At 45.6% G+C, this 26,228-nt stretch overlaps 1 protein-coding gene across 12 annotated transcripts in view; it reads left to right on the top strand.

Moving 5' to 3' along the window:
• Positions 1 to 26,228, top strand: part of PRDM1 (PR/SET domain 1) — a 101,195-nt gene that overhangs the window by 58,265 nt on the left and 16,702 nt on the right. For 4 of the 12 annotated variants that reach the window (XM_065834525.2, XM_071806683.1, XM_071806687.1 and 1 more), the window contains one exon: positions 21,028 to 21,276. In XM_065834525.2, the coding sequence (XP_065690597.1) occupies positions 21,094 to 21,276 (183 nt within the window). In that variant the 5' untranslated portion in view covers positions 21,028 to 21,093. Of the gene's footprint in view, positions 1 to 10,572; positions 10,755 to 11,042; positions 11,272 to 11,310; positions 11,551 to 18,009; positions 18,277 to 18,304; positions 18,732 to 19,367; positions 19,451 to 20,531; positions 20,770 to 21,027; positions 21,277 to 26,228 lie in introns of those variants that run through there. The other 8 variants (XM_071806680.1, XM_071806685.1, XM_071806682.1 and 5 more) reach the window with 8 other exon arrangements.

Here is a 26,228-nt window from a genome sequence, read left to right as displayed (position 1 = left end):
CCAGAGTGAAGATAAAGTCAGATTCATTGCTGCATCCCTATATTTTTTTTTTTTTTTAACAGTTGGGTTTAACAATGAATATTGCTTTGGCATCTACCTCAGGAAACTGTTGGCCTGCTAACCACAGATTGGTAGGCTGAAGTAAGAGACTGCCCATTGAGAATATAATCCTGGTCTGCAGGGGGGCACAGAGATTTCTTCACCTCTGGGAGGCTGCCTGTAGTTCACAGTAACTGGAGCCTGAAACTCCTCGTTTAGGTGCAGCACAGCATGCTGAAAATTAACATGAATTTTAAAGAGGGGGAGAGCGCTTTTTAGCTGATGAGAAGGGTGACAAGTTTGCTTGTGACAACTCTAAATAAGTAGAAAAAATATATGAAATCTTAGAGGGCATGTTAACCATGAGTTGGGGAAAGCAGTTATTTTCCACTCTTCCTTCATTGCAAATATAGTGGAAAAACAGTATAATTCTGTCCATATTTATCAGTGTGTTTTCATAGAAAGAAATGGGGTCAGTAAGTCCTCTGAAAAGAGGCTAAAATGAAGGAAGATTGAGAGTTCATTGGTTCCATATTTTGAGCCTACGACTTCCAAAATCAAAGGCCTAGTAATCCTAATGGATTGACTTCCAAAATTCCTTGGATTTGTATTGCTGGACTTGTCTCTCTCCGGGGCTTAGCTGGATCCCTGCAGATAGATTTTCAGGTTTATATGCTGTAATTCCACTTAGTCCAGCTGTAAACTTGTGGTGACTGAATTAATACATTATAGGGGAAAAAGAAGCAAAACAAAACAAAACAAAACAAAAAAAAAAAACGGGAGAGGGGGATGGGGGGGAAAAAAAAGTATACCTACAAAACCCCCTAGCTTGTATATCAAATCCTGAGGGGGGAAAACTGGGCATTTCAATTAGTTGGTTGTGTGGCCTGATTGAAGAACAGCCCTGTGGCTAACAAAGCTTTGTCTGTGGTATCAGCTTGCTCCTCATCCACCAGGACAAATAGAGTGGTTGGTCATTAACGGGTGAGCCATCGGGTAGGGGTTTTGTTCTTAAATGGGGGCTTTGTCTTATCCCTGCTGTTTAAGCCCTCTCCAAGCACTCCTCACCTGTCATATCTGTCATACATTTAATTCATCATGCTCTCTGGTCAAAAGCTACACTGATAGTATCAAAAGAAGAGGAGGGGGCTTCTTATAACTTTAGCGATCAAAGGAGATTACCAAGCAAATAAGATTTTAATGAAGACGGCAGGTTTGGAAAGGAGAATTTACTGCACTGCGACTCGCTAACACAGAAAGGTTCGTTTTATCTGTGTAATATTTGTGTGTGGAATCCCAAATTATTACAGAAAGCAGAATGGATACATGTGTTGGTTCGTGGCTTTAATTAAAAACACAGAGGGAGGAGGTGTAGGGGGAAAAAAAGAGCTCTTTGATTTCACTTATAAGGGTCATATTTTTAATCTGTAAATATGGTAAGCGTAGCAGGCTGTGTTTAAACACAGCAAGGTTGCTGCAGTTGTGAGAAATAAATCAAGGAATTTGCCACTGAACTGGTATTGTCAGGCAAATTCTCTCTGTTATTTGGCCCAAGTATCAAAATACCAGTCAGGACTGAGCTTTGCTTGGCCTCCCTGTCACCACTCCAGAGCCAAAGCGGGGAGGCCATTCCCAGGTGTGGACACACGGGTATTCCTGGGATCGTACGTGACGGAGGCCAGAGGTGACAGAAAGGCACATTTTGCGTGTGGGGTGTTTTCAGGAAGGCAGCCCCGTGCCAGGGGAGCGGGGAGCACCCAAGGCCTTTGCTCACAGGTTTGCATGGACAAGCGTGTGCTGCCCCATGGTACTTTGCCATGGAGCACGAGCCTGCAGCACTCGCACCTTAATTCACAGTTCTTTTCTATTAAACCTGCAGTCTTTCGCCAGAGATATTATCCTATTTGGGATTGTCAGTCCAGAACACTTACTCTTTTTTCTGGTAAAGTGGAAACAATCGGTAGGGAATTATCTGTTGCAGTTCCTAATGCTACTGGCATGCAGTAAAGTGCTGCATCACCAGTGGTTCAGAGATTAAATTAGCAGTAAAAATGCAGTGTATAGAGCCAAACCTGCCCTGTTAGCAGCAGAACTAGGCAGCTATATTTTTGCAGTTTTTCCTTGTGATGAAATGAAAGCCTCTGTGATTGCTGAAGCCTTTGATACATGAAGGGGTAGCTGTATTATTAGCACGGATGTTAACATCTTTACTTAAAAGACAGGGGGAAGTGGCTGCCTAGCTTTCTTTAAATTGAATTAAAAACGTGGGGTCCAGGAAGGAGCTCACAAAAACATGTCTGAGCTTGTCGGCCTTTACGGGTTTGGGTGGAAAACTCCAGTTCTCACTTTCCGCTGAGTAATACTGAGAGCTCATTATTTGTGTGGTTTTCAACCTGGCTATGAATTATGAATGATTTATTTAAGAAGTGATAAACTATGGCCCTGCCCTTCAGCTGTGAGAAGTTACCTACACCTGAGGTGGTTTACATTCAGCGAGGAGATGGTCCTCAGCACCCTTCCGATGTTGGAGTTAGTACCTTGTGTTTCCAGTTGGGGGCTGGTATCTGTCCCTTTAGTTGCTTTTCTTGTAGCCCCCAGGATATTCTGATATGCAAGGCACAATGAACTAGCTCTGCTGAAAGATACATGAAAAAATCACATGCTGTCATCCAGTGACTTGAACTTAGGTGAAGCAAAGTCAGACCCAGTTTTATTTGCAAGCGAAGATGGGGTAAAGATACAGCCAGCACCATTTCAGAAACTCTGCTTGAACCTCACTTTGAGTAAGCATGTCAACAGATAGCTTCTAAACTGATTTGCTTGAATCAATAACGATAAAACCCATGTGCTAATAGGGCCTATATTTATCTGATGCTGTGATGAGACTGTACAGCAGAGGCAGTGGCACAGGGCTCTCCCCAGTGCTCACACCAGGCCTGTGGATGAGTGTTGGTGGCACTTGTTCTGCAAAACCCTGCCCCGTAAACAGAGTTGGCATGTGTGCCAGACACAAACATTTGCATTTACTGTTGGTTTAAGGGCCTCCATGCTTTTATTCAGGTGGAAAGTTGTGGGTTTCCCACCCCCCCCAACTCCGTAAGTTAATAGGGGCAGAGGCTAACTTAAAATGTCATCTTTCCCTTCACAAATTAGAAACTCTGGGAAGGTGTTTGGGTTTCTTGAGGTATAGATCAACCGTCTTGACTAATGTGTTCTGGTTATAGATCTTAAGAGGTATTTGCAGGACCAAAGTACTTATGTAAAGAGGTGTTTTTTAAAATAACATAAGTCCACATGACAGCATATAAAAGTCAAATGACAGAGCAATTCATGGGTTATTGTTACAAAAATGAGCTCCTAAAATACTCTGTGGTTGGAGTTTCACTTAAGGAATTTACTTTTAAGCCACTTTCTCCAAGTTTAAATCTGTCTACAGAAAACTTCAAAAACTTTTTTTCTTTTTTTAGGAAAAGAGAGAAAGAAAAATAGCATGCTTTTTTTTCTGCATTAAAATAAATGCGTTTGAAACATATCACCCCATACCTGACTGGAATAAAAATTAATTTACCTTCAGAAACCGAGCATCAGTTTTCTTCGACAGAACAAAAGCCACCGTGCCAACACTTAGAAACGCAACACATCAAATGCTCTTATAGCTCATACTTTATTCTCTGCATCAAAGCTCTGGTGGGGGGGAGAAAAAACAGAGAGTGAGAGAGGGAAAGAGTCAAGCTCTTCAGAGCCTCTAATGACGCGTGCCAAACACGTGGAAGGTAAATCCCCTAATTCAGTCTATTCTTTCAGCATTCCCTGGCCAGCGGCCAAGCTAAATATTTCTGCCGGATAAAAAATGCACCCTCCTATGCGGCACTTTCTTAACAGGATGGCTCTCCGGCTTTAGCGGAGGGGCTTCTCTGGGGGAAAGCCAACATGTGTGTTCTCTTATCTATTTATTTATTTTATTAAAAAAGGGCTTTATGGGCTGTGATTGGATTAACTTAGTGAACCCTGGAGGAAGAGGAAAAACAAACTGGGAAGCTGGTTTAGCACCCCCACCTTTTTGTCATCTTCTTTTGGGATTTCCTGGCTGGCTGCCACCTTGAGCCTGTTGAATGTTCTTTAGATCAATCAATTAAAAAGGCTTTAATATTTGGGTGATTGGAACGCAACATATGGGCTGCTGGTGCGGATGTCATGTGGTGCGTGGAGTTAATTGAAATGATTAATAGAGGTGTTAGTTTCTTCAAGACTAATTGAAGAAAGAATATAATTGGAAGCATGGACTCACCATTATTGTTGATGTTTTTTTAACATATTGTGTCCTTAAAACAGTTTTACTTGTTTATAAGCATGCAGATGGATTTTGTTTAGATTTCTTTGACAGAGTGATTTGCAGTATCACATTTACCATACATGCAAAAGTCAAATATATTTTTATGTAAATTAATCTGAAAAAATATTTCGATGTGTTTTGTCTGTTTCAGTAACAAGCACATATACTGAATTTCTGGTACCTGTTTGTCTTTAGAGCCTTGTTAGACGTAAACCAATGTACCCTTCCTCACTGTTATTTGCAGGGTTATAGCATCCATCCTCAGAAACCGATCATGAGCCTCCGAAGGTCTGTTAGGGCACACTTCTTTTTGCGCAGTGAGTTGTGATAATTTATGCTCTTCTCATGTCCTAGCACACTGCAAATGAGCCAGGTATTTCAGGGAAATAGCATCTCGATCATACTGCTCCACACCTTGTCAGCTTGACCGTATTCCAAAGGGATCCAGTTCTCTATACGTAGGGCTGGCAAAATCCTGGCATTGACAGTCAGAAAGAAATGTGAAATTAGAGGAATTCAGAGATTTAACTGAGATCAGATCTTTTGGCCTCTCTACCTTCTTTAAGAATAATACATACTTTTTTTTTAGTAACAGCAGTCTCTGAATTTTTACGAAAATTGTAAGCTATTGCAAAATACAAAACGAAAGCCATGAACTGGCTGCAGAGGACATCTGGCCGCAAGGAGAGGGTACAAAGGATGCATCTTATGAAAGTCATCCCGCTGCACGGGGTAGCTCTCAGGTTAGAAATGGGGAAACTGAGAAAACGTGACAATCTCTGGTCTACAGTCAGCAAGCACGGGCTGGCTGCTTGAACACCGCGCGAGGAAGAGGAGTGTCGCGTCCTGCTCGCCGCCGGGCTGTGGTTACAAGTGCCGTAGCAAACTTTCAGCTGGGGATTTCTTAAGGCTGAAGAGCATGGCTTAAATAACCCGTGAAGCTGCTAGAGGGCAAGCGGTTACCTTTGGGAGAGGAAAATCAGGCAAGGTCCTAATGGAGTGTTGATCCAAAAGGTAAGTCAGTTCGGATTTAGGACAGATAAGCTACATTTTGAGGCGCAGTGTTTTCACACCAGCCTTCTTTTTGCCTGCTTTTGGTAACAGAGGAAAAGCTTATATGTAATTCTAATGTTGTGGAAGATAACTGTCTTTCTAGAAAGGACATCTAGATTTTCTCTATTATTTTCCTTTGTACATCTGGTTCAGCTTATGTATTTTTGCATCTTTTTCAGTAGTCAGAAAGTTTATTCTGCAACTCAGAATAAACAGAACAGAGAAGTGATAGATAAGTTTAGAGGGGGTTTGGTTTTGGCTTAGAAGAAGAGAGTATAAGATGGTTTTAATATTTTAGAGTCTTCCCACACAGATTTCCAGCGATGCTTTGAAGGCAACTGTGCGTCTGCAAAGACTTTGAGCCTCCCCGGAAGATGTGGCCTGTCTTGTGTACAGATCTGAGCGAAGCGTTTGTAGAAAGGAAGTGGCTGTCCTGTACCGGGGGCTGAGAGGAAGGGAAGGCGTTAGGTCTGATTGCAAGCTTCCCTCGCTCCCTGTTGCCTGATTTGTGTGCTAATAATTCTAGATGAGGGGTATGCCGAGATAGGCTGGTGCAAATTAATCTCTCAAAAACTTTTTTTTTTTTTTTTTTAGTATTATGATTTGGTGGTGATATTAGTCACTTAAGGATATGGTTTTATTACAGCATACTATGGCAATTAGGTAGTCACTTGTCTATCTTTTTAATCTTAACGGTGATGAAAAATAGCAGCATCAGTATTTCTGTTGTCTCCGTTGCCCCTTAGGATTTAGTATGTAAAAAGGAGCACTTTATGTAAACTTGTTGGAACAGAAGCATCCTTTCTGTCTTTATCAAACCCGGTCATGTTGTATAATTAATACAATTCTAGTGCATTGGCCTGGGCCACTGAAAGAGGAATAGCAGGCTATGGAAGCAGCATTTAAATCTGTGCCTGTGCTTTGTGTGTGATTTGTGCATGATGGTAATACTCTCCTGCTTATTCAAAGGAGAATGTTCAGTAACATCTCCCTAAAATTAATCTTTGGAAACTGATCGCTAGTATAAGCAGGACTGGTAGCATCACCTGTTGCTAAGAAAGACTGTTTATGTTAGGAGATCCCACTTTTAGGTGCTCATAAATCTACCGAATTCCAAACATTTGGCTCGGTTGTTTCTTATATTTTACTTTCCTCAGGCTGTATATTTCCCCAAAATCTGTTCTGCTATTTCCAAGAACTTGGCTATGTCAAAAGTTGTGTTGCTAACACTAAGAGTGTGATGACTTTTATTTTTAAAAGTAATCTCCACCATGAGAACCCCCATTTTTTGGAGCGAAGTTTGAATGACATGTTCGTGGGCCCAGGGAGGGACTGTGTATGTGGCAGGGGAAGGTGGTGGCCATGTGGTCAGGGATGCTCGAATGCCATCCCTTTGCCGGGGGCACTTCCCAGTTCCTGGGTCTGCGCTTGTGCTCCACTTACGCCTCTGTCAGAGCAAGACCAGGACACACACCAGTCCTGTCCCCACCTCCATCCCTGACTCCCATGCCCAGGAGGATCGCTTTTGAGCTAGAAGCCAACCTAGATGACTGGCAGAGCATCCTCCCCAGGAGCTGTAGGAGGGCATCATGTCTCACTTCAGTGAGTGAACACTGTTGGGTCTAGACCTTGAGTGCCTGAACCGAGAGCAGTAGAGCGCATGTTCAGTTACTGTAAACAGTCCTGAGGCCAGAGTGTCATCAAAAGGAGCTGTTTTTAAAAGCCTCTGGACAAGAGCTGAACCTGGAGTGGATTATGAAGAAGAGACTGTGCCTGGAGATCAGCAGTGTCAGGGAGGAGGGAAACTGAGAGTAAGGTTGGTGCAAGACCAAGGGATTTGTCTTTATGGGTTATTGTAGACGAAAACGAGCAAGCTTGGTGTTAAAACGGGTGGGATGTAAGCCAGCTCTGATCCAAAAGCTGCCTGGCTGCATTAGCACGGTGCTAAGCCCAAGCTAATATATCCGGCTTCTCACCAGGGCTTATTAGCTCGGGCTCAGTGCCATACTAACATAAGTCACAGGACTTCCAGTTGGCTTGACACCATGTCTGCTCAACGTGTGAACTGAGCTCACTGCTACGTGCCTGTAGAGGAGCACCAGGAGATGCCTGGAGACTTGGTGACACCATAGTGCTAGTCAGGCTGTGGAGGCCAGGCCCGCCAGTCAGCGGGAAGGGGCAGGTGGGGGTGGAGATCGTACCATGTTTGTGTAGATCAGGAAAGGGAAGAAGTGCAGTGCAGGTGAGGAACCAGGAGGGACTGAAACTGGCTTGATGAGAAGGCTTGGCACAAGGAACCTGGGTGTGGGAGAGGAAAATGGGAGTGACTGGAAAGGGAAACTGCAAGCGGGGTCAGGAGGAACAAAATGAGGACTTGCTGGGCAAGGATACCGATGAGAAGTCTTAGACAAGGTCTGGAAGATGGGCTGAGACAGGAAGAGAAGGAAGAGGGAACAAACTCTACACCCAACCTGGAATGAAACCGAGATCCCTGGAGGAAGTGATTCCTCTGCTTCCTCCTGGGGGAACCCATCAGCAGGAGGGTGCTGTCCCTTCCAGTGCTTGTGCTGACCTTGCCCAAAACAACCAGATGGTTGCTGTGAGCCAGGTCTGTTAGCTTCCATCCGGAGGTCTGCCCGTAGCAGATCTAAACATCCCAGCTGTGCTGATGACCTGTGTGGGCATTGGTGTGACGCCAGGTCCACTTTTTCTATTTGCAGTTTCAAAAATCAGCGCAGAAACTGTTGAAGAACGTTACTAAAATTGCAAACTCAAGTTCTCTGAAGTTTAGTTTTTTTGCCTAACCCAAATTTGATCCTTAAATGCATTATGATACAGTCTTTAATTACTCATTTAATGGCTGTTTTTTCTACTGGTTACTTGCCTCATTCAGGCATCAGATAAGCTTGCTAGGGGAGATGAATTGGGGTGGTGTAATGAAATGTTATCTTTAAGACACCTCTTCCCCCCCGTTGCATTCGCTGCAGCATGAGGAAGTAAAATGGCCGTGTTAGGAAGAAGTGGTGTTCTTCTCAGGGCAGGTGAGCTCTGCTCTGAGGTACCATGTATTACTGCTTGTGACTCTGAATAAGATTCATGCCAGTTCGCCTCACCAGAGCCTTTTGCAGGTGGTCAGTAATTTCGACATCTGCTGGGTGTCTGATGCGAAGCCCTGCAAAATGCAGAGCCGTCACAGGCGCCAGGAAGAGAAACATTTTGTACATGTGGCTTAATACACCGTGCTGAGTAAATCAGTCACTCTGCATCCCAAAATTAATGTACACTTTTGATGTTAATGTCATCATGTCTCCATACCCCTTCTGCAAGCGAGAGAACAGCAATAATACCTTCATCAGCATATGCGGGAGCTATTGTGAAAATCAGATTAGTCATTATTTGGTATTTGTGAGGCATTCAAGTGCTGCTGTTGTGATGAGCAAAGTGGAAAAATACAATACAAAATTGATTTGTCTTCCATTTGAACATTCTGTGGTAAAAGTAAGGCACCGGGCCTTTCCAGGAGACAAAAAAGTGAGAAAAAAATCTGGTAAAAGGACTATTTTAGTCAGCACCCTTCTTTCTAAACACTGAACAAGGAAGAGATCTGATATGAAAACAAAGACAGTGCATCATATGCCAAGAGTGCAGAACTGAGTTTCTGTGTGCACCTGGCATCTCCTACCATTTGAAAGTGTGTCTGATTTTGCACCACACCAGTCTCCTTTTACTGTCGTTTTGGAGTGTTTGTCTCACTGCAAAGCATGGCTTTTTATGTGAGGCTGTCGTCTTGCAAATCTGATGGTTCGCTCTAGATTTTTACAGAACTTTGACTCAGCTTCAGGGAAGGAGGAATGAAGAAGCAGAAGAGTGAACTTCTGGAAGCTGAAACCCTCCTTTCCCTGTGTTTGAGCAATCTCCACTCTTATGAAACCCTTTTGAAATCTCATTTGCTGATGTCTTTCTGACCCCCAAAATTATTCTTGTGCAAATGTTGACACCCAGCAGAGATGAAATCATTGACTTAGGAAAACATACGTAGCTTATCAGAAACTGCAGGATTCCAACAATACACTAGCAACACCAGCCTTTCTTTTTTTATTTCTTTTTTTTTTTTTTTAATTGTTTGTGGTTAGTTGGCAGATGGTATCGTGAATCAGGTTATATGTATCTGAGGGAGCATAATGTTTTTTTCAGTCCATATGAACCTGAATCTACGTCACGTACCGAACTGTTTTGGGTTTTTTTTCTGGTCTTCTGCTCATGAATTTTCTGTGCGCCTGTGATTTTGCTATGTTTACTAATTTTATGTTGACAGTTTTAATTACACACTCTTATAGAGTGTATAAGCAGAACAAGAACTAGATATGTTTTCCAAATGAATTCAGGCTGTGTGTAAATTTTCTGTGTGGGTTGGACCCATAGCTCACTGAAATCAAAGGACATAAATGTTTCGCCACTGACCACGTGAAATCAGTTAGTCCTCGTTTGTTGGGGTTTTTTTTATGATCCTGACACTAAATTTCTTTGATTTGATTGCTGAAGGAAAGTGGACGGAAAGTGGATGGACAAAACAATAGATACTTTTTGAGGCTTTTGTCTTGTGTATCATGCCGTTAGAAATCAGGTAGGGAAAAAGGAACAATTACAATCCATTGATTTGTAGGTGCCTGTAAAGCCTGAAGGTGCATTTAAACTTGATTTTACATCTTAGATTTATTTTTAGGGTCACTAGATAATTCCAAAACCAAAGTGATGTTTCTATGGAGTTTGCTGTGCGTAGGAGAAAGGAGCTGCCCACTAATAAACTAGCAAAAAACCACAACAGTCTCGTTGGTCCAAAAGCGACAATTTTGAGTTCTGCTGTGAGTTTTTGTTTATTGTGCTTTACATTAAAGGCGCGGCTGAATGATCATTATCCCTATGATAAAAGCAGTAAAAATAGGTTCAAAATGTCTCTTGTGCAATGTTGTAATTTACCTTTATTTTAAACTGGCTTACACATCTTAATACATTATGACAATCAGAATTATCAGGCCACCAGGCGGAGAGGAGTTTGTTTTGTTAATTGCTCTTGTTAAGCCTAATTACAGAACGGGGTGGAGTGGATGCGAGGGGAGGGAGGAATCTGCCAGCAAGAGGAAATTCTAAAATCCTCGGAGCGGTTGCCGGCAGTGCGTGTTGGGGAGCGAGAGCGGGGGTGTGGTGTGCGTGTTCGGGTGTGCGTGCGTGTGTAGGGGTGTGAGGGTGAGTGACAGACCTTCCATATGGACTAACATCCTGAGATGCATGAGCCGGAGGTGGGGAACCTGTGCTGTGTGGACACATGAAGGTACAGCCGAACAAAGAACTGTGTTTTGCTCTATGAACTCTTTCTTTTTTGGGGAGGGGAGCATGATGCAGATTACTTACTTTGCTGTTAATTTGTGAGTTTCGTGTTAGATGGAACGTTAGGCTGGCTTGCTGATGTGACGTGCCATCCTTTGATATGACAGGCTGACGGCACAAGGTGTGCATAGGTCGCTGTGGGTTGGTATCCTGAATCCCTCTGAACCGTTCTCCTTCTTGCCGGTGGTTGCAGGGGAGTGGTGCTGCCCACAAACCGTGTTATTTGTTTTAGACTTTCCAATGGGAAGCACACATCCGAAGAGCCCTCCTGCCCCGCATTATTCCGGTTTGTTTGCGTGCCCCACATTACGCTGCTGGCGATGTTAACTGTGCCTGACCTGCCTTGCCAGCCCCCGCCACTGCCTCTGGAGCCTCCGGGACAGAAGTTTCTGATCAGGCAGTTTTGAACAAGCCAGACGTAAAGTAAATTATTATATAACAAATCCGTGCTCTTCTCCAGGGTATGTTACCTGACTTGTTTGCTGCCAAGGTGGTTTTATTGTTTTGGCTACTGGGTGGAGGGAGGAGACTGGAATAGCAGAGGAGTCATAGCTTTTGTTTTGCTTAATTACAGTGTACGCTTTTAATAAAACCTTTTAGTGCCGTGAATTAAATGGCATTGCAGTCCTGCACGAGAAGAAAAATGCGGCTGCTGTTGGAGCTGACAGCTGAGGGGTTAGATGGCCAGCGTGGGGCTGAGCCTCAGAAGCCTTTTCTTTGCTGGCTGGAGATACTGTTGGGTAAATGTGTTTACTTTTTCCTTAGTATTTATACTAGTTAATGTGTCGCACTAGATAAATCTACTTCCTGAGTCCATCTTTCAGCTTGCTTTCTTCCCTCCCAATTGACAAATGGTTTGAGTTTGACACTGTTTTATCAGTTGAGCCCCTGCTGGGTGTTGCGTGCCTGCTTGTTTCTGCTTTATCCTGAAAAGTGAATTATCTGCGATATTTTGTTACCATCTAACTAGCAGTTGGCAGGCTTTCCTATATGAACTGATTTAGATTTCAGCAAGGGGAGGCTGTTGTCTTTCTCTGCAAAGCCCGGTTGTTGCTCTCCAGGAAAACAAAAGATCCTGGAGCTTTCTGCACCGCAATCTGCTGCTGTCCCACTTTCAAGGAGGTGTTTTGTTTGTTGCGGCAGCTTCCTATCTTAAAATGATAAATTGAGCGGACGTGTGCGCCGTTTTAAACCTCTGTCTCCAGGGCTTTGTGCTCACTTAGGATAAAATACGTTATTTTGTGGTAAGCTCTGATGTGATTTAAACTTGGTTTAAAGATGACAAAGCAAAAGGGAAAGCATCAACATCTTTAGCAGTGGTAGTTTGATGAGGAATAGCTGTCAGAAGAACTCTACTGACTTACCTCAAGTGGGTTGCAAATGCATTAGGGATTCATTAATATTAATACCAGAATAGACATTTCCTGCATTCGCTTGACATCTTCCACGCTCTTTTTTTTATTTTGCCCCCCCCCCCCTTTTTTTTTTTTAAGAGCAACTTGGAGTGCAGTTTTAACACTTATTCAAGTTAATACAAGGATGATAAGCTAAAGTTAAACAGAAGGAGACCCCTGAGTGTGTGGGGTCGGTCTCTAGGAGTCCTGGAATTTGGTGCTGTGCTTTAGAGGAAGATTGCGGTAAACTCTTGGGTGAGGCTGTCAGGGCAGTTTGCAAAACAAGACCACTAGGTACCATTATAACCATAAGAAATTGTTGTCAGAAGGAATTGTTCTATGGGGTGATAGGAAGGTCACTATCAAAATGGCATGTAAGGGCTAGTAACTTCATAGATTTCTAAAGTGGACACATGAGTGGCTTGTTCATGTGTTCAGGGCTGAAAAAAGAAAATCCAAATCATTCTCCAGTCTCTTGAGTGTTTTGTGAGGTTGGCTGAACAGTCCAATTTGAAAAGTAAATAGATCCAAGCTAATTTTCACTTGTTTTCCGTCTTTAAAGTCCCATGACGCACATTTCTATGCTTCTGCTCTGTCACCAGCAGGCTTCCAAGCTTTCTTTAAAAAAAACCAAAAAACAAACAAACATAAAAGGAGAGAAAACCACCCATTATCTTTGAGACATAAAATAAAATGAAGAATATTGGCAGCATCAGGAGGGAACGTGTAATTGCGATGATTGTTTTCCAGTGGCCTGCACAGGACATCACAATTTCACCCACTGAGCCCTTTAACTGGGAGAACTCGTGGTAGCAAAGTGAAGCAGTGGCTCGCTTTCTGTAGAAAACACAGCTAAGAGTTGCAGTCTGTAAAACGTCAGGAGAAAACAGATAAGCCCCGACCAAGCGCCTAGTCTGGCGAGACTGGTGATGCAGCAGCAACAAACGCCGAAGTGCACGCGAGTTTGGCAGCTCTTACTGATCGGGCAATTTGAATTGTCAGTGTGCGTCTGCTCTACTTGTTGAGCCTAATGAAGAGTACAGTTTAATCACTGGTGTGCCAAATTGAGCATGATTAGCTGTTATTGCAGATTAGTGCATTGTCTGGGGCTCCAGAATTATTGATCTGGGTGCTGGGCTCTGGTGTTTTCTGTGCCCTCTATCGTAACCTCTTCTTAATGCTTAGGGGAGGGAAGCAGGAAAAGAGAGTAGGAGGGAAGAAGTCCAGATGGGAAGAAAACAGGTCCTGAAAAGACCACATAGGAACTAGGTCAGGTACTCTGGAGATTAAAGAAGCATGCTTCATCCCTGGACGCAGGAGGCAGGGACAAGTAGCATACAATTACGAGGAATTAGAACGGCAACAAGTAGTGCAGATTTATCAGCTTTAATTGTCTATTGTCAGGACAGAGCCCTTCTTGTAGATCAGGCGCTGCCAATGCTTTAATACCTCTAATGGACTCTCTATTGTGGGATTATCTCTCCTAAGGACAATGTCTTTCTTAAAACTAGTTGTTTTGGGAGAAGAAGGAAAAAAAAAAACTATGGGGGGAGGAGAAAATAAAGAAGTAGCTGCAGCCCTCGTTTTTTTTCTCTGGTTTGTCACATTCTGCAGGAAGTAGCTGAGAGCCCAGTGTTGCTCTTCTGTCAGCAGCGCTATTCCTTCAGGGGAACTGATAGATACCCATTGAACATTAACCCCCTTTGCTCCACCTTCCCCAACGAGCTCCTCCAGAAACAATAGCTGGTTGATAAAGAGCAGATAAGCAAGGACACCCGGCTTAAGAATCTCTCTGCTATCTTTATTTTAAAAGCTTTCCTGGGTTTTGCAAAGTAAACATTACAACATTTAAAGAAGGATAAGGTGTCAACTATTTAATGAGAAGTTGTGTTTAATAGCAGAGGAATTTTTCCCTCCCCCAGCCAACACACAGGTATGAAAAGACTACTATTTCACCACCGTGGGGTAGGAAAGGTGGAGAAATGACAACTGTGCACTTAGAAGCTTAAGAAGTGGTCCTTCAGCCCACCCCTGCCAGATCACCTCCTCAGCTCTAAATATACAGTCACTATTTTGAATCCTTTGGTCCTAGATGCACAGTAGTCGCATTGCTGGATCTGTGATAATCCATGGGTAAATATTTTTATTTCCACCATATGCGCTTCGTCATGGTGTGTAGCTGTTGTTTTTGTTAATCTGTTTTGAAACACGCTGCGTGGCCAATTCTTTGTCTGAGAAAAGCGGTGTGGTTCCACCCATGGATCTCACCCTCCTTCTGCTGTGTTCATCAGCTTCACAAGATTGGGCAGGCTGGAAAACATCTGAAAGGAAAACTGAACTGTGCAGGAGCAGAGCCTGAAGTTTTGCCATGGTTCATCTCTCTATGGACTTAACCAGGCAGGTTGAGAATACCCCAAAAAGTGTCATGACTACCAAGCTGGGAAAAGACATGAAAGTCGAATCAATGCAACTAATTCTGAGGTGGCTTTGTTATTTCAGATTGTTGTGAGCTTGTTGCAGGGCTGATGTCATTGAAATATGCACAGGATCAAGCCCTCTAATATATGTATACTGTCCCATCTCTTTGCTGTAACCATCTGGAAATCAGCCAATTTTAAAGGAAAAATTCCCAAAGCGCACCATTCTTTCAGCCCTCTGTCACCAGTAAGGTGGGAAAGCAGTTGGAATGTTTTTCCTCAGACTCAGTTGCTATGGACAGAATATTCAGAAGTCTGTATTTGGGATATGAAAGGTTGATTTTGGTGCTCAGGTTTTCTTGTCTGGTATAAACTTACATTGGTAGAAACACGCAAAGACAATACAGGTGGTGTTGTATGGGCTCCTGGCTATTATCCCTACCTTTCCCAAGACCACCAGAGCTCAGGAGTGTGATGGTAACCAAGAGGGGAACATACGCGGTCTTCGGCAGTGAGGCATTTCCCTTCTCTTAAGGGACAAGGAGGTGGCTCCTTACGTTTAGTCCAGTCCCTGAAGTCTGCTACCTTTTCCCACAATGTAATAAGGTGCAGTGACAAAGACTCTACTGCTTTCTCAGTACCTTCACCCCAGCTTGCTCCCTGGGAAACAAGAGCAAGTGGCTTCAGACTGTTTTGTCTTTGCTGCTCAGCTGCGTTCACAGCGAAGAGAAGTCCAGCTTCTCACGGTGACTTCTTGCCCTCCTGGTAGCTGGCCCAGACAGCCCTGGCTCCTTCTTCTCAAACTCGAGCCTCAACAAGAGGAAATGGCTGAAGCTTAGTTCTCGCTTCTGTGTGCTGCAAGAATGTTTTTTCCATTGGAGGAGAGTTGTTTTGGCTGATTTGTAAGTCATCTGAGCAGTATTTTAATAAGGCCTAGCGGGAAACAAAAAGGGTTATGGTATTTTAGTTTGACTCCTTTTTTCTCTTTTTAAGGAAAATTTCTTGAGAGGATAAAACAACACTGAAATCAAAAGAGATGCTGAGGCTTGCACTAAGCAGTAGCTGAGAGTGCAGCCAAAAGATCTGCTCTTGGTATTGCACAGCTGAGACAAAAATAAATGTAAAGGCATTTGGAAGTGCTAAGAGGCAATGACCAGGGTGCTCTGTAATTAAAGGCAGTCCCTGAAAGCTGCATGTGTTAATTCAAATGCCTCCTGGCTACACCATACACCACCCCAAATGCCCTTGCAAAAACCTTCATGTAGATTCAAGTGTAATTTTAATTTCTCTCGTTATAGGCAATACCGCACTGAGGTAGTCTAGGGCATACAAAGCCTCTGAGATCATATCTGAAGCCTATAGGCTATGTTTTGTAAAGGTCAGGCCAGTCTGTGAGAAGAAGGCTTTAACTTTTCCTGTCGCGCAGTCACTAGAGCATGCTGAGTCTTTTTCCCTCGAATCTGACAGCAACCAGGTTTTCAGAAGCATGGCCCCAAAACACCAGCATATCTGTCTCAGCAGAACTTGAAAGCGAGTTCTTCTTTGAGTTTGATTCCTCAGCCGGCTTTTAAAAGATGTGCAGTCGTGCAACTACATCATGTACCTTCTCGAGTAATGACCACAACTGGTCCCCAAATGTTTACCAGCACAAGGATGCCTACATGCAGGAAGTGGGAAAGGGGGGTGGGTCTGGTAGTTACTCTTGATGTGGTCAATCTGCCACTGACCTTGCTGGGGCAAGGGGAAGGGGAGGATGTGAAAATGAGACCCTGCTTTAATCTCTTGTGTGCATTTTATCTCCCCTCCGACTTTCTAAAGAAGTTTCATCTATTAGAGCCAGCTCTCTTCCCTCCTTCTTCCCCTTACAATTACAGCAGGCGCAGGGAGAACAGCAGCAGCGGCGGCAGCTGAGGCTGAGCTGGGCAGGCTTGTTGTTGAGCTGAAGTGGTGATAGCATCAAAGGAAATGGATGGGGATTTCTGAGATCAGAGCTGTTAGGGCCATTCATGATTTGTTGTCAGGCTGAAAGCTGCTGCAGAGAGAGAGCTGCCTGAGAAATGCTGATTAATACGGTAATTGAGGTTTTCTATGAGCGAGAAGGAAAAAATGAAAACATGACTAAAAATGTTCTTTTTGAAATGAACAACATTTGAGATTGCACATTCCAGACAATAGCAGCTACTGGTATGAAAGATTTCTATAAAAGAGCAGAAAACTGCTGGTTGAACAGGGTGTCTTTTTATGTTTCTCTATTAAGGAGGAAGGTCAGAAGGTCAGTCTACATATTTATTTAATGGCGGAGTTTCCTTTGTGATTCTTATTTTAGTCCACATTCTTAACAATTTGTTTCTGTCTCTCCTTTCTTGATAAACTTAGTTTTATTCCAGATCAAGCACTGTTAGGCTAGACCCACATGCCAGCGAAATCTCTTCTCCTGCGCTAAGGTAGTTCTGGGCTTAGCTTTGAGACACCTGGAGCTAATTTCAGGATAGTCTCGGAGTGTGCCACAGAGTTATTTGAAGTCCACAGGCTTCATAGGCTGTACTCACCTCCCCAGGCTCTGACTTGGCATATTGGCATCTGCCTGTCATCCTGACAAATATTTCACTTCATCTGATCAGATCTAATCTCTGCTTCCTCTTCTTCTCCAGACCAAAAGCATTCTCGGTTCCTTGAAAGGTAGACTTGCTTTATTCCCGTTCTCCTTCACATTGAGAAGATCAGCCCCTGAAGGAAACATATAAACTCTTTTTTCTTGCCTCCCCCTCCGCCCCCGCCCCGGCCTTTCTTTTTTTCTTTCAAGCTAACAGGGAAGTGAAAAGCTCTGAAACAGCTGCCTCTCAGAGTGAGACTATTTTTCGGTAAAATAATCACCTTCAGTATGACTACATTGTTTTTCTGTTCTATGCGGTGTGACTCAGCATCAGTTAATTAACCCAATCAAGTAGGACGGATTTCTCTCCTTTAATGAATGGTTCTTCCTACTTCAGAGCCTTCCTAGACCTCATTTTGGATGCGCTTGGGTTTTACCGGGTATATCCAATTACATTTATATCCTTCAGCCCAGTGCTCGGGCCACCTCTCTTGTGGAATTACGTTGTGGTGGAAGTTAAGCCAGGACACTCACTTGCAAGCAGTTGCCCTACTTATGTGTGCTGCCACCAGCCATCCCACGTTAGCGCACACAGAAGGTCTTTACACAGATATACTATTCTCAGCATCGCAGACCGAAAATGGCAAGTAATCCTTTCCACACGTCTTTTTATCAGAGAGAGCAGGAGCAGGTTAAGGGAAAGGGATGTGTGTATGCTCATCAGAGAGACAGGCAGGCACCCGATTGCATAAACGTGCTCTTTTTTTTTTCCTCTCTCTCCCTTTTCCTGTGAAGAAATACATAACACCCAGATCGCCCCAAAAAATATAAGCGCATGTGTGTTTGAGAGAAGAATGTGAAACTAGCTGCCGCATGAAGCACTGGGAAAGTGATGAGAAGTGCACTCTCAGATCTGCAAGAAGAAGGAAAAGTAGTAGAGCTGCCTCGCAGTGAAGCAACTGGCGCTCGTTGTGGGCTGTAGATGGCTATAAATGGAATTGTGCATCACTGTTCCTCCGAGCCTGAGGACGCCTCACTGAAGAGACAGGACCACTGAAGGAAGTAAGGCATCTGGCCGTTTTGTAATGAGAAGCAGGAATGCTCTCACTAGTAAACAAACAGGACATTGTATGCCATCATCACAGGATGTCCTTCCTTCAGCCAGTGCGCTGACTCGGATTGGAGGAAGAAAATTTGGTGCAGGGGTCTGCTAATTGCTATACCAATCCTCCTTCCGTCGCCGGCGTGCTCCTGGACAGTCACTTACGTACTGCCCTGTGCAAGATCGGCGCTGGTTTTCTTACCGGGCCATGAAAGAGGCGTCGGGTTTGGGAATGCTGCCTGCCCTGCCCCGCTCTTGTGAGCCTCCCTGCTGTTACGTGGCGAGAGGGGGGAGATTTTATTTAAAGGAAGAAACGGAGGTGGTTTTCGTGATGCCTTTTACAAGCCTTGATTAGAAGGAGACTCCGGAAAGGGATAAAATCAAACCCTTGCGACTCCCATGTGGTCACTATCAAGTAAAGTACTATAATTGTTAAGGTTTGGAAGCAAACGCTTTAAACGGGGTTTTAATCGATATTCTGGAACCCGAGAGTCATTTTTGTTGTAGCGTTCTACCTAGTCAAACTGAGGGAGAACGAAAGCGGGTACGTGTTGATCTCTGGAGCTTAAAATAGCGCGAAAACCAGATTTCTAGTCAGAACTGCCTCACGTGCGCTCGCCGCGATGCGCAGCGGTGCCCGCCCGCCGGACCGGGGCCCTGGGCAGCGCCGCGGCTCTCCCGGCCGTCACAGCTCGGTGGAAACGGGAGAGAAAAAATTATTATCAAAAATTAAAATTAAAAAAAAAAAAAACGGACGGGTTGCGCAGGGGCTTGGGCCGCAGGTGGAGCCCCACCTCCCGCGCTGTGAGGAGAAGGAGGGGAGGGACCGGGGCCGGGGCCGGGAGGGCGAGCGGCGGGCGGGCCGACCCGGCCCGAGCCGAGCCGATCCGAGGCGAGGTGCTGTGGCAGGCGGCCCCCCAGCGTTTCCCGGCGGCAAGAGCAGGGAGCGCGGCGGCGGCAGCACCTGTCTGACAGCGGGGGAGGAGCGGGAGGGGGAGCGGCGGCTGGAGGTGTGAGTCAGTCTCCCGGGGACCCAGCGCTGGAAGGAAGGGGAAATGTTTACTCTGTAGAGATGAGCCAGGTTTGCTGCCGACGGTGGGCTTCGCTCTGGAGACGCGCGCGGATTCTGCCCGGGTAAGGAGCGCGATGCCTCCCCCCTCCACCCCCAAAACTCCCCGGCTCCTTCTTCTCGCCCTCCCCCGGAGGAAAAGTTTCTTCGCCGCCTCTCCCGGCTCGGGAGCGCTCATCTGATCGGCGTTAACCCTTTCGCTCCGCCGCGCAACTGTCATCCCCCCCGCCATCTCCCCGAGTTTCGCGGTTGGTCTCCTCTCCCCCTTTTTAACGCCGAGAGTCAGGACCTGTCGCCCCGCTCGGCTCGGCTGCTGCCGGGACGGGGCGCGGGGCTGGTCCCCAGGCGGCCCCAGGGTGCGGAGGGTGCTGGGGGCGCTCCTTGCCGCCACCCCTGCCTCAGCCTCCCCGGCGCGGGAACGGTGGTGCCCGGGGGGCGCCGGGGGTCTCCCGTTCGCCCGGAGTCGTCCGGCTTTTCACCTCTTCTCGGAAGATCGCGCTCTTTTCGGTCTTCGTGGGGTTTTTTTTTTGTTTTGTTTTGTTTTGTTTTTTTTCTGGAGGAGGGGTGTGAATTTCATAGTAGCTGCGTATCCGAAAAGGAAAAATGAAGGGATTTTACGCCGGACTTGAACGTCATTCCCAGCTACCGGCGTAGGCACCAATTGTGGTCCTTTATGGAAGGAGTGCTACCTAGTACCTGTTGGGGGATAGGTTTGATAACAGGACTCCCCTCCTGGATACACAGGGGGGCTGAAGGACTTGGTGGAATTGTCCTGCAAGGCTCCTAGTCAGTGCTTTGAGCTAGCAGTTCTCGGAAGTGCCACTCAAATCAAAAGGCATAGAAGAACATACTTTTATCTATCTATCTATCTATCTATCTATCTATCTATCTATCTATCTATCTATCTATCTATCTAATTTATTTCTCCTGCTCCCTTTTTTCTATTCTTTTTGGGCCCCGGGAAGGTGTTGCAGTGCTTTGTGCCGGGCAGCTGCTATGCAGTGATGCTGGCAGGATGTCTGTCGGCTTTCTCAGCCTTCCATGCCAAAGGATAAGGGGACGTCAGGAGGAGGCGGGGGGGGGGGGGGGGGGGGGCAGGTTGTTTTGAAAGTTGTTTGTGCGTTGAAAGCCGGTGGGAAAGTTCAGGCTTCCCCATTTGGAAGAGGCAAGGCTGGGTTCCGCTCTTCCAACATGCGCTTTCCATTTTTAGCTTCATTCAGACGCAGACAGCAGCTCCTTTCCTCTTCCTCTCCTTGTTTGTGACACTTTTCTGAGGCAGCTTTTCCACAGGCGACTAAGTGGTCTCGTGGCCATGACCCCACATTTTCTTCAGCATGGAATATTTTTTTTCTCTCAGAGGCATTAAGGAAGGGGTCTGAAAAAGGTAAAGCAGTTGTCAGCCTGGGGATTTTTTCCTCTTTGTTTTTGTTCCCTCCTCATTATTACCGAGGCTGGTGTTTTAAGGCGCTGCTTCAGTCAGAGCAGCTTCGTTTACACTGCTTTTTGGCTATTACTCAACTGTACCAACTATACTGCATACGCTTTTAAAGTGTCACAGACTACTGTATTAGTCACGCTGTCTCAACGGAAACCACAACACTGAAGGACAATGAGGATTAAAGGCTGTTTTCTTATTTTCCAGGCTGCTACACAGTGTAGCTCGGACGCTGTGAGTTTCAAGAATCTGGTGAAAGGGAGAGAGTGGACAATGAAAATGGACATGGAGGATGCTGACATGACTCTGTGGACGGAAGCTGATTTTGAAGAGAAGTGCACATACATTGTAAATGATCACCCGCTGGATCCCACTGCCGATGGAGGCACCCTAACTCAGGCAGAGGCTTCCTTGCCAAGGAACTTGACTTTCAAATACGCATCTAACTGCAAAGAGGTAAGCGGCAATGCTCTGGGGAAGGTTGGAGTCAGACAAGCCGAATCACAGCGCTTCGGAAAGTGTGTGCTCACCTTGGCTTCCATTCTTTAACACACACACATACACACACGCGCGCGCGCGCGCACACACCCCACCAACAACAACAAATGCTGCCCACTGGCTTTTAAGATGAGACCCAAATAAGTCTTGTAAGAAACTGCGAGCTGTTCATCTGTTGTGTAGTGTTTTCACTGGAAATCACAGCCAGCCTATCCCTGAAACTGGTTCTATACCAATTCACAAACAGTTAAATTTTCACACAATTTGAACAGCATCTGAATAAGCATATTTAAACTGTGGGGTAGTTCTCTGTGCCAATTTCTAGACTGCTGTTTGCCAGGACCATTCATTGCCTCTGGCTCAGAGATTAAAGTGCCTCGGTTGTCCAATAAATAGCTTTAAAAAAAGTAGAGGAAAAAAAAATTCCTGGAAATGTGTTTAATTATTTCTTTTTGTTTTCCCTTTGATTATGAAATTGCTGTATTCTTTTCATGAGCTTGCTGTATTCCCGACTTCCTAAATTCTTAAAAACTGCAGCATATTGTTTAAGGAAGTGATGGTAGAACTGTAGCAAGCTTGACAGAAGGGTGGCCGTAGCTTAAATTAACTTTTGTTTATCTGGGACAGTATCTTCACTGGTAGCTAGCCGTGCGAGTCTGTCCTATCCTTGTCCCTGGAGTGGGTACATTCTTTGTTGTTGTTTCAGAAGGGCTGGAAAGAAATGAGCCCGGATGAGCAATTTGGTTTTGTGTTTACTCCTTCGTATAGAGTAGCTATTATAGCTAGGTGTGATGTTCGGAAGGGTAATAACCCAAGGGACAACCCTTCATTTCTCCTTGTGCTGAGACTTGTGGTATAGCAGCTATTACCTGTGCTTCTACTTTGGCTAAACACACTGACCACAGAGCTGAAAAGAACAGGTACACTCATCCGTGCCTATCAAATATTTCCTTCCAAAGTAGGTACTTGTTTAATCCTGTGTACAGAAATAGGGCCGGACCCCCAGCTGGAGGGTATTGGCACCGTGAAATTTAGCTTGGCAGTGCCTAATACAGTGCCTAGTACAGTGCCTAGTAGGTTTGGTAAGAAGTTAAAGCTAAATTCTCCTGTAAAATCACTGCTCTCTTCCCATCCGCCTTGCCCTGCCCTGCAGAACTTTGGCAGAGAAAAGACATGCTCCAGAATACAAGTGCGAAACCTTGTTTTGTGTTACTGTGTCGTTAGATAGGTCATATGTTGTCGAGGAGTCAGGGGAGGATAAAGCTGGGACTCCGCTGTGCAATACGGCAGGATTTCTTGGTTGAAGGATGAGTTTGCAACGCAACAGCTTGGGCAGATCCTCAGCAGCCGGCTGGTGACTGATGGGCTGCTCAGGCTGCTTTTGCTCTCTCTGCCTCCGTGGCAGACGTCCGAGGAGCTTTCAGAATTCCCAGCGAGCGTGTTTGGAAACACGGAGGTGTAATTTCTTTACTCTATAGCTCAGGTCAGTGAATCAGGGTAGGAAGATTGCTGCCATCTCTGCATAAGAGGTGGGAGGTAGTTGAAAGATTTCTGGTTCTTCCTTGTAAAATGTGACCTGTGCATCTCCCTGCTAGTGGGAGTCTGAATATAGGACATCCTCCTTTTGTTCTCCGAAGTTCCCCCTGTCTTTTATTTGCACTGAATAGCACCTACAGTAAGGAGCAATAGCAGCTTTCAAACCCTGACTCTTTCTCAGGTAGCTCTGAAATAAAGGGGCAGTCTGATTCTTCTCCCCCCACCCACCCTTCAGTGAAAACGGTGAGTGTATGGACAGGTCACTCGTTTGCTCCCTGTCTGCAGGGTGAAATAGTTGCAAATGGCATGATCCACTTGTGTTCTAGCAACTTCAAACGCAAAGCACTTTTTTTCTGTCTGCCTTCCAAGTTTGATTTTGTTTGCTGGGGTCAGCACTGAGTGTGTGTTGCTCTTACACATCAGTGTTTGTGGGGTCAGTGAGGGAGCCTGGTTCTGGTTTTGACCTCATGGAAAACCACTGGCGTCCTGACAGCTCGATGGGGTGGGTTTTTTTTGCTTGCGAAAGGATGAGGTAAGACTTGGGGGGTTGCATGCGTGCATGTTTGCCAGTGGGTTTCAGATGTGAGCTGTCTTGTTAACTTTGAGGAGAGCTGTGGCTCTGTCTGGTTGAGCACTTTAAATGCTGAGTCAGTTTATTGACAAAAACATATATAATGCACCGCTTGTGAAACACCAATACTGTCATGATTAGATCATGAAATCCCAGTGCTGTCATGATTTGTATTATATCTCCACTTGGAGTAGGAAAAGTATTGCGTGCCTGCTTCAGAGGGAGGAAGTGCAACCGCTGATGTTTGGGGAGGGTTACTTTTTGTGTTTCTTTCCCTTGCATGCTTTGTGAAGTGAGTAGCGCCTTTCTAAAGGCCTATTGAACTTTCAAGGGAGTCTATGACATGTCATACTCTTGTTTATTCTGGGATCTTGATCGGGGATTTTTCTGAAGGACACATTTTTCATTATGAGTTCACAGTATGTGTCAGCATTTTAAAAAATGAATTACTACTGCTCGTAACACTTTAGGCTGCCGGGTTTACATGAAGTCATTTATTTGTTTCTGTGCGTGAATTATTTATCTTTTGCTCCAGTTTTAGCAATTGACAAAAAATGATGAAATGCAGTGCCAAAATCACACTCTAGAAGGCCATATGTGAATAATCTTTTTCATGCAGACATTAAAAACTTTTTTCCCCATAATTTTTCCCTTTGGTTTCAGTCCTTAAAGCCTGAACAGCCCTTCTTAATATAAAGCTCCAGTTGTTCTGCTGTCTTGAATATTACTGGTGCCTCATCCTCATCTGTGAGCTTGACAGGGAGACACATACCTCAGCAAACCCATTACTTGTTCCATTTCCCTGATAAAGCTGTTCCTTTGAGACAAGTCCTGAATCAGTGATTTTGACGAAAGCAGTGATTTTGAGCTGTTAGAAAGTGTACCTTGCTGACCTCAAACACTTGTTCTCCCTTATTACTTTTATTTCTTCTGTATATGATCACAGAGGAAGCGGTCTAAAAGTGTTTTATTTCGTGGCTTCTCTTTTAGAAAACTTGTCACTGCATGGAGGTGGGCAAATTAATGCAGGCTTGTGTAACTGTAGAACTAGTAGTTAAAAAATAAATTGGTGTTATTTCGGGACGCATGGTGGCCTTCCCTATTTGCATTTGGAAAATATTGTTATTTCACTGAAGCCAATAAGAGTTTGTTTGGTGGTTTGTTTGTTTGTGTGTGCGCGTTTTTTTTAATCTTCTCTTCTCCTCTTCTTTCTTCTCCTCTTTTCTCTCTTTTCTCTTCCTCTCCTCTCCTCTCCTCTCCTCTCCTCTCCTCTCCTCTCCTCTCCTCTCCTCTCCTCTCCTCTCTCTCCTCTCCTCTCCCCTTTTTTTTTTTCCTGTTTTGTGGTTGGTTTGTTGGTTTGTTGGTTGGTTGTTGCGGTTTGGTTTGTTTTTTAAGTAGTTCGAGTTCGGCGGTCCCATTGCAAGATATCCTCCCCTTGCAGAAGTAACAGGGCTCGTTGTTTGCTTCCAGTGCCCCTCTCTCCCCAAAGAAACTTGCAGGAGCGCGCGTTGGTCTGTCAAAGCACCTTGTAACATCAGATTTTGGACCCGGAGCCCCTCCGTCTCTTGCCCGGGGGGCTGCTCCGCCTGCCGGGCTCCCGCCGCGCCCCCGCCCGCCGCCCCGCTCCTCCCGGCGCCACATTAGGACCCTGGTCAGTTCCAGGGCCGCCGCCCCAGGCTGCTCCGGGCTCCCCCCGCCGGGCCCGCCCGGCCGCCGCCGCAGCTGCTCTGGGCGCATCCCCTCCCGCTCGGAGCGAGGGGACCGCGGGTCGGCTCTGCCCGGCCTCGGGAGGGCCTACGGCTGCCCGCAGCGGCGGGAGCCGGCCTTGCGGCTTCAGGCGAGTGTTTCACTTCGTCTTCGTGAAAAAAAAATTGCCGTTTTGCTGAAAGGAAGAATGTGGTAGTGGCCCGCTTCGAGAGACTGTTGGAAGTTGGAGCTCTGAAGGGAGAGGGGGTAGGTGTCTGTAGCGAGGAAATTGCGCTGCAAACAGCGCGTTTCTCCCTTACGGCGCGGCTTGGAGCCGGCGGGCTGCCCGAGGGCAGGAGGCTTTTATTTGTGGGGAGCAAGCTCAGGTCATGCTCCCCTGTGGTTCCCCGGCCACCAGGCTGCTCGAGAAGGTCTCGTCGCCGAGAGGCAGCGATGTGCCGAAGGACACCTGGTGGACACAAGTCTGAAATGCCTCTGCCGCAGCTTTTCGGCAGCCCGGAGACGGCTTCTCCTCACCTCTAGATGTGGAGTTCCTTCGCTGTTTTGCCTGCAAGCCCTTGGCAGCTTGGTACTTGGTGGCCTCTTGTCAAGCTACTCCCAACTAAGCTGCAGCCCCTTTTGGCTGCGGCAAGGGGGCTGCCAGCAGCGCAGAGCCAGCCTGTCCTGGCACTGCCGGCACCCCTGTCCCAGAGGGTACCCCTCCTCAACCACAGCAACTGAGCTTGTGAGGGCAGAGTGGGGGCCAAGGATCACTGACCAGAAAGCCACCCTCGGTTAAAAGTCATCTGGACAGCTTCATTCTGGTTTGGCAAAACTTCAGTGTTGGCACACACACGGATGTGCAGAACATCCTCTCCCAAAATAATCTTCTGATGGGTTGCAGGGTGAGAAATTGTCTTTGTGTTCAGCTGTGCTGGGGGAGACACAAACGCTGCATGTAAGGTGGATATCAAAAAGTATCTATCTGCTGTGTCAGAGGCACCAGTTCAGTGAGTGTTTCAAGTTGACTAGTTCGAGGAGTGATTTCTAGAGATTCTGAGAATTTCATTAAAGTCATTTTAATTAAGGCAAAGATATTTTAAAACCATGAAAAAAC

Source organism: Patagioenas fasciata, chromosome 3 (genome assembly GCF_037038585.1).
Source record: "Patagioenas fasciata isolate bPatFas1 chromosome 3, bPatFas1.hap1, whole genome shotgun sequence".
Lineage (NCBI taxonomy): Eukaryota > Metazoa > Chordata > Aves > Columbiformes > Columbidae > Patagioenas > Patagioenas fasciata.
The sequence above is the reverse complement of the archived record's forward strand: the minus strand, read 5'-3'. Positions and strand labels throughout refer to the sequence as shown.